Source organism: Prinia subflava, chromosome 10, assembly GCF_021018805.1.
Source record: "Prinia subflava isolate CZ2003 ecotype Zambia chromosome 10, Cam_Psub_1.2, whole genome shotgun sequence".
Lineage (NCBI taxonomy): Eukaryota > Metazoa > Chordata > Aves > Passeriformes > Cisticolidae > Prinia > Prinia subflava.
Window position 1 is genome coordinate 11,018,259 of NC_086256.1, and position 7,514 is coordinate 11,025,772.

At 61.1% G+C, this 7,514-nt stretch overlaps 1 protein-coding gene across 3 annotated transcripts; it reads right to left on the bottom strand.

Annotated features, from left to right (window-relative positions):
- Positions 1-41: 41 nt before the first annotated feature.
- Positions 42-7,445, bottom strand: MPL (MPL proto-oncogene, thrombopoietin receptor). 3 transcript variants are annotated; one of them, XM_063407293.1, is made up of 12 exons: positions 5,646-7,445; positions 3,381-3,510; positions 2,863-3,035; positions 2,360-2,619; positions 2,127-2,283; positions 1,831-1,960; positions 1,402-1,574; positions 1,156-1,298; positions 848-1,007; positions 581-668; positions 374-461; positions 42-287 (listed from the first exon to the last, which is right to left on the bottom strand). In XM_063407293.1, the coding sequence occupies exons 1-12, from the start codon at positions 5,896-5,898 to the stop codon at positions 84-86; spliced, it is 1,959 nt and encodes a 652-aa protein (XP_063263363.1). In that variant the 5' UTR covers positions 5,899-7,445; the 3' UTR covers positions 42-83. The 3 variants fall into 3 exon arrangements, 2 of the variants coding, with proteins under 2 accessions (XP_063263363.1, XP_063263364.1); XM_063407294.1 differs by having other exon boundaries at positions 581-701; positions 809-1,007; XR_010081453.1 differs by lacking the exon at positions 581-668 and having other exon boundaries at positions 230-287; positions 374-580.
- Positions 7,446-7,514: the final 69 nt, after the last annotated feature.

Here is a 7,514-nt window from a genome sequence, read left to right on the forward strand (position 1 = left end):
GGTCCCGATGGGGCGGGGCGATCCGGACCGGGGGCGGGGCGGCGAATGAGGGACCAGGCGGGTGCTTGAGTGGGGACAAGCGTTTATGGCGGGGTGGGGGCGGTCGTGGCTGCCCGCGGCTCCCAGCCGCTCATGAGCAGGTAGGACTGGTTGGCGATGTCGGTGCTGGACAGGCGGCCCCCAGCGTGCTCCGGCGGCGGGCCCGCCTCACGCCGTGGGCCGGGCAGCACCTCCAGCAGACAGGGCACGACGGCCTCTTCTGGCGGCAGCTTGTCGAAGGCGCTGGCCTGGGGGGACACGGAGCGAATGCGGTAGGGGTTGCCCTTTGAGCTGCCTCCGGCGGGAGCTGAGCCGCCCTGCCGCAGCCCCTCACCTGGCCGTGCTTGCTGCTCTCCTGGAGGAAGCTGCCCAGAGCACGATGCAGGTCAGGAAGGGGCGGCCAGAGTTTCTGCTTCACGTTGCTGGGTACGGGGGAAGGAGCATCAAAGGTACCCTCAGACTTGGGGTGCCCTGATGCCCCGTGCAAGGTGCTCAGGCTTGGTGCTGGACCCCCCAGCCTGTCCTTGGCACAGCTCTTTACCTGTAGAGGGAGGGGAAGGTGCACCGCAGCCCCAGGAGCACTGCTGAGAAGAGCAGCGGTACCACCGTGACACTGGGGATGAGCCAGCCTGCATCGGAGGAGGAACGCTGGAACTGTAGCCCTTCCCAGACCCACCACCTGTAAACCCTTCTCAGCGCTGTCACCCTCTGCCCGGGGCTCCCCACCCCATTTCCCGCACTCTCCATCTCCTGCGGTCAGCCGTGAGGCTCCTCTGGTCGCAGCGTCCAGCCCTGCCTTGTCCCTTACCTGCATCAGCCATGGCATCAACCACAACAGGTTTGGACCAGGCGCTCCAGCTGCCCTGGTACCACGGCCCGCTGGGCTGGGCCCGCACCTGGGCATGGTAGCGGCTGCCTGGCCGCAGGTCCAGCACTTCTTTCCTAGCTGCTCGTGGAACCTGCAGGACCTGCGGGGCAGAGCCGAGCTGGAGGCATGGCTGCTGCGGGGCGGCCAAGGCAGCAAGGGGCGGGTCCCGCTCCGCCTGACCCCGTGCCTGCCGTGTGTCAGCAGCGGAGGTAGGCAGGGCTGCTCGGGGTATCCTGGTCAGGCCTTACCTTCCAGTCACGGCTGTTCTCCGTGGCATAGCGGACCTGGTAGTCCAGCTGCTCTGCCAGCAGCTCCAGGGGCGGCAGCCACTGCAGGCTCAGCCGGCCCTGCGACACTGTCGCCTGCACAAGCTGTGGGGCGTCTGTGAGCACTGTTGGTGTTGGGGACAGGCATGTGTCGCTCTTGTGAAACGGGACATGGGACACTGTGTCCCCTGTGAGCCAGGCAGGGGCAGTGGTGACACTGGGACTCACCAGCCTGGTGCAGCCAAAAGGGTTCCTTGAAGTAGCTGAGTGTGGGCATTGTGTGGGTCCGGGTGACATTCACCAGGACAGAGATGGCACTGCCAGCCTTGGGCTGGAAGGTGCAGGCATGGGTGCTCTGTGCCCCCCTGCTCACCTCCTCGCACTGTTGCCATGCATCTTCCCTGTGGTAGGAGTGGGCAGCCAGTCAGTCCCACCAAAGCATACCCACCCAGCATTCCTCCTGCACTTGCCCAGGAAAGCTACTGCTCCTTGTAGCTGGAGGTGCAATGTGGCCAGGAGAGGTGGTGAGGAGGTATGAGATTGGTGGTGGTAGAACAGGCACAGGCAAGGGGCCCAGTGTGGGATACTGGACACAGCAGGACCAGTGGTCCCTGGGATGTGTCTGCCTGCATGCCATATGCCTGCCATGCCCCTTACCCTGTTCCAGGCCTGCTTGGAGGTGGCCGGTAGAAGAGCTGGTGGGAGCTGTGGGGCTCTGCAGGGTCCCAGCTCCACTCGCAGCGCACGTGCCGCAGGTCAGGGGTACTGCAGCACAGCCCGATGTCTCCTGGGCGGGCGAGAGCCAGGGCAGGGAGGGGGCTGCTTCCCCTTGGCCCCCCAAAACTTAAATGTTGCACCTCACCTACAACAGGACCCCCACCCCCTGAAGCCCCAGGCGTGGGTGCCTCCCTGCTGTTCCTGCCAGCACCTCTGCAGAGGGGGTGGCTGCTCACCGGAGGAGTGGGGTGTCTCTGCAGCCACTGCCTGTGACCAGGGTCCCCAGACACCGTCCATGGAGGTACCATCAGGCTTGCTGCGCACCTGGATATGGTACCTCACCCCTGGCTGCAGGTCCTGGAGCACCACCCAGGTGTTGGCCTGGACCAGCCTCTGCAGGAGAGGGGCCAAGCTGAGGAGCAACTGCAGGCCCCAAACCCCCCTGCCCACCCCTGAGCCCTCTGTGTACCTGCCCCACTCCTGGGGATGCTGCCCCGGCCCTGGGTGTGTGGGTGCTGGCAGTTGACTGGAAGGAGGGGTCTCCAGGGTGCTGCCCACTGGGATTCGATGTGGTGCTGTAGGGCGTCCCTGGGGAGCTGGCAGGGCAGCACCACACCTCGTAGAGGAAGAAGTTCAGGAAATCGGTGAGTGGTGGCTGCCACGACACGCAGAGCTGCCCCACAGCCCCAGCCCAGCGGGCCGTGATGTTCACTGGGGGAGCAATGAGACCTGCAGAGAACATGCCAGGGTGTTTGCCCTCCTGCAGCTGCCCCGGTCTGGGCAGTACCTGGTCCTGCTGGGGGACACATGCAAGTCCTCCCCCAAGACTGCCTCTGTGCCCAGCATGGCACAGCGTGCCCTGAGCATGCAGGGCTCAGCGTGTTGCCAGCCCCAGTGGCAGGCTGAAGGTCAGGGGACCCAGACCTGGGGACTGTCCAGTTGTCACAGGTATTGCCCAGTCAGAGGACTCACCCACTGCATCCACGCTGAGCTCCCGCGAGTACTTCGTGTGGTTTGTGGCATTCAGGACGCGGAGGTGGAGCTCGGTGAAGAGCCGCACGTCCTGGCTGGGGAAGACGCAGACGTGTCGCTTCCCGCCAGCCCCATGGTGCCATGTGGAGACCATGCACTCTGTGGGCACATCGCTGAGGAATGGAGAGCAGGGTCTTGCAGCACCTTACACCTCCTGCTGGGCCAAGCTTGAGGAGAGGGAATGTGGGGCACAGCACCAAGACCTCGGTGTCACCAGCTCCTTTCCTGTGCCACCATCCACTGCAGGGCACCCTCCCCATGGGACTGAGGGACAGCCAAGGCCCTAGCCCTGATGCAGGGTGTGGAACTGTGCAGTGGCTGCTGTGTAGCTTCTGTGGACTCTCCATCTCTCCTTGCAGCTTGGAGCCACTGGGATGGCCCAATTGCTGTTACACCCTGACCCTGCTACTCTCTGTGCAGCAAGGAGGAGGCTGGGCTGTGTCCCCATCATCTCCTACCTGCTGTACCAGTAGTAGAAGTGGCACATCCCAGTTGTTGTCTCCTCCTCGTCCCAGAAGCAGGTGAGGTCCTCGAAGGAGCGGGAGAAACAGAGGATGGCCTTGGACACGCCTGCTAGCAGTGCAGCGTCTGGGAGGAGTGTGGGCATGAAGGAGCCCTTGGGCACAAACCCATCTCCATCTCACCTGCTTCACCTGCCCCGTGCCTGCTGGCACATGGGGCAGCCTGAGCATGGCTGTGACACAGGTGCTCTCCACCAGCTTGGCACACTGGGAGGGTCACAGCACCCATGCTGGCTGCTGGTTTACACTGGGGTCCTGGCTGGTGCAGGGCTCCCCCACCCTGGCCCCACCATGCCCCTCTCCTGAGTATGCGAGGTCCCTGAGGACAAACAAACATCCCAAAATAGCCCTGCGGTCAGAGGGGAGCTCAGGGCCCAGCGATCAGGGGGAAGCACCCCTGCCCTGCTCATGCAGGAAGGTGTGCGGAAGTGAGATAAGGAGGAGCAGCACCCCCGAGAAAGGGAAAAGGCCTGGGGGCTGGTGTGGGGGCATGTGGTCCTGGGCAGGGAGGGATGCCCAAACCCCTGCCCAGGGACTGCCCGGGGGGCATGTGGGTTTCTTTGTCCCCCTCAGTAAGCCATGCTCCCTGTCGCTACACAGACAAACTGGAGCATCACACCCTGCAGGATCTCCATCTGAAGCACCAGTAGCTCTGCTGACATATGGATGCCTGCCCCTGTTGTCGTGGAAGAGGGGACAGTCCCCACATGCAGATGTGTGATGCACAGGGGTGATCTTGCTGTACCAAGCATTGCTTCTGCAGTCCGTTCTCCCCCACTCCCTCTGTCCTGAGACCTGCTCCAGCCCTCTTCCTCCTCCTCTTCCTACTGGCATTTGCTGCCTTTCCCTGGGGTTGCCCCCACCTTTGGGACTCCACAAGCCCACTGCCAATGTCTGCTGCATTTGCTGAGTGTATCCATTCTCTGCTACACATCCACCGCACTGCCAGTTGAGCCCACCCTGGGCAAAGAATAAGTCACAGTTCTCAAATGTTCTCGCCACCTTCTTGGTGTCCTTCTGCTCACCCTTTCCCTTCTCTTGCCCTGACCGTGCCCAGCCCTGTTCCTCATTTCCCAGCCCTGTGTTGCCTTCTTCTCCATGCCCATTGTTCCATCTCCGCCGTAGCCCCCATACCTGTTCTTCTCTTTTTGCCCCAATTACCCCACCCCAGAGCTCCTGCTGGCTCCATGACCTCACCCAGCTCCCCGCACCAGGAGATGAAGTGGCCAGGTCCCAGCAGCTTGGTGGCACAGGGACCCATGGCATCAGTGGGGAGCCACCCTGGTCCTGTGGGCTATCAGAGCATCTTTGCTGAGCACAGCCCATTTCTTAGGAAGGGCTGCCCAGCTCTGCAATCCAAATCAGCCATGCTTGGGCAGTGCTGCCAAAGCCAGCGAAGGGCTCAAGGCACAACGATTTTGCAGAGGCTGTGGGTAGAGAGGATGAATCCAACCCTGACCCTTGTCCCACTGCCTCTATGGGGGTGACTCAGAATGTGCTCCCAAGTCTGTCCTGGCCAGAGACCTGGGGTGGGGCTGGAGAGACAAGCAGGTGATCAACAGGGTTTTATTTAGTTAATGCTTTTTATGGTGTTACAGAAAGTTCTGAAGGGGCTAAAGGGGCACTCAAAGAATGCCTCTGGAGAAGCCTGAAATGAGACAAAATTGAGGAGTGGCTCTGGCAGATGCAGTGAGCCAGACTGGGGCCAGCTCTCCACTAAGACGAGAGTGTCCAGTGGGACAGAAAAATCATGGCAAGGCTGGGGCAGGAGCACTAGGGTTAGCCTGGAAGTGCCACTGCATTGCCTGTGGTGCAGAGCTGTGCCATCACATGTTGACTTGAATCTTGCTCAAACCCTCATCATGTCATAACTCTGAGAACTTCTGATGAATGTAGAAGCCCCTCTGCTACCTAAGCAGGACTGGGAGCACCAGGCTGCCATACCCAGGGGCAACCCATGGGCAGCCAAACTCTGCTTGCAGAGAGCATGGATATTCCTTTACTCCAGGCATCTCAGGGTGTCCCACAGGTGAGAAGGGGCATTCCATTGCTCACCTTGAACACCCCCTGCACACCCTCCTGGAATGCCCCCTTCCCAATCCTGTAGATTTTGGCTGCTCTGAGGTGCCCGCTGCCCACACCTGGCATTCTAGCTTCCCTCTGGCCCATCCTTTGGGGGAGAAAATAGCCCCAAGGACCTACCTTGGGATGTCACTGGCTCAGGGGCTGACGGTGGGCTGCAGAGGCTGAGCAGGACGGCAGGGAGCAGTGAGAGCTGCCAGCCCTGGCATAGGCAGGCTGCCATCCTGCAACCTGCGTGCCGGAGCCACATGTGCTGCACTTGGCCCTTCCCAGTGTCCTGGGAGCTGCTGCAGCTCCTCTGGGCGATCCCTTTATCTGGGAAGTGGTGGCTGTGCGGCTCAGGAAGCCTGGCTGGGGGCTCCCCCCGCCCCATCACCAGCACTTCCCTGTGCCTGAAACCACAATGCCACAGTCCCTCTGCCGCCGGCCGCAGTGCCAAGAGAGACTGCTCCTATCAGATAGGCGGCATGTCCTGCCCGTGTGGCTACTGGCATGCTGGGAGGACGGGGTAGGAAGAAAACAACCCCCGAGAAACTAGGGAGGCCCTGTGTGGGGCAGGGCAGGCTGTTGGGGCTGCTGCCGCATGGGAGCAGGGGATATGGCACAGCTCATCTGCCTCCCTTGTGTCCTGTGTCACCCAGCACTGGTGTACTCCAGGTCTGCTCTGCCAGTGGCACCGTCTCCATGGCTGTGCCAGGAACAGAGCTGCAGGCACAGGGGCAGAGCCCACAGAGGTGTCAGCGGTGCAGGAGCAGGGCCACCACAGTGAGGTCACATGTGGTGAGCCACAGTCATGCCCAACCTTGTGCCAGTCCACTACTTCTGGTGGCTGCAGGGTTTCCCACCCTGCCAGAGCACAGCACCACTGCACAGCCCGGAGGGCACCAGACAGGGCACAGGGAGCCACTTGCACGTGTGTCCCCTGTGCACCAAGGCCAGGTTTGCTTCTTCAAGCCCAGCAGCTGAGGACAGCACCAGAGGCACTGAGGGGAGATAGGAGCAGCCAGCCCCAACTTGCCACAGACAAATCTTGTCTGGTGACACTGCCCCAGACACTGTTGCCAGCTGGGAGCAGAGGGGATGTAGAGGCAATGGCACATGTCAGGCCGTTTGTGAGGGCCAGTGTCCTTCACTGATTCACTGGGGACCTCAGGGATGGGGCAGAGAGGCTGCTCACTAACAGCTGCAGTTGATGCCAAAGAGCACTGGAAGCCAGAATGGAAAATCAGAATGGTATTGACAGGGTTCAGAGACCTTCTGGGGATAAGAGACTCTTGCTCAGGAGGACACTGCAAATGCCCCTGTCTCCAGCAGGGATACAGGCTCTGCAGGAGCCACTCTTGCTTCTCATGGGACCGCAGAAGATGGAGGGACAGACAGTTGGATGGCATGTCCAGGGCTGAGCAAGCTGAAGCCAGCAGAGGCGAAGCCCAACCACTCTCGGTAACAAACAGCAGTGAGGCACTGAAGCCTGGGACAGCAGCTCCTCCAGGAGGGTGCAGCACAGAGTCCAGGTGACCCTCGAGGGATGGGCATGTGAGGATCACCCCAGCAGCACATGTTTGAGCAGGCTGGTCAAACAGCGATCACTTTGCCAGATGTGGGAAGTTACCTGATGGCTCAGCACAGTGCTGGGAGGTGCCAGCTGGCCAGGGTGGGAAGGGTGTGGAGTTGCACAGCTCCACAGGAGCCAGCTGGAGGAGCAGGGCCATCCCTTTAAAGAGCAACCAGCTGAGGGGAAGCTGCAGGAGCAATTTTTAAGCACTTAAGAGGCAGTTGTGCAAAGGAAGGACATAGTCTGTTCTCCATATCCCTTTGGGAACAAGACCAAGCCTTAAATTGTGTGTGTGGGAAAAGATCCCAGTTGGATCCTAAGAAAACCCATCTCCATGGTGTGATGAGACCTGGGACTAGTCTGGGAATGCTGGGACATTGAGAACCTCAATGGGAGCAGGATTCTGAGGAGTGCCCACCACAGCAGCAGGTCAC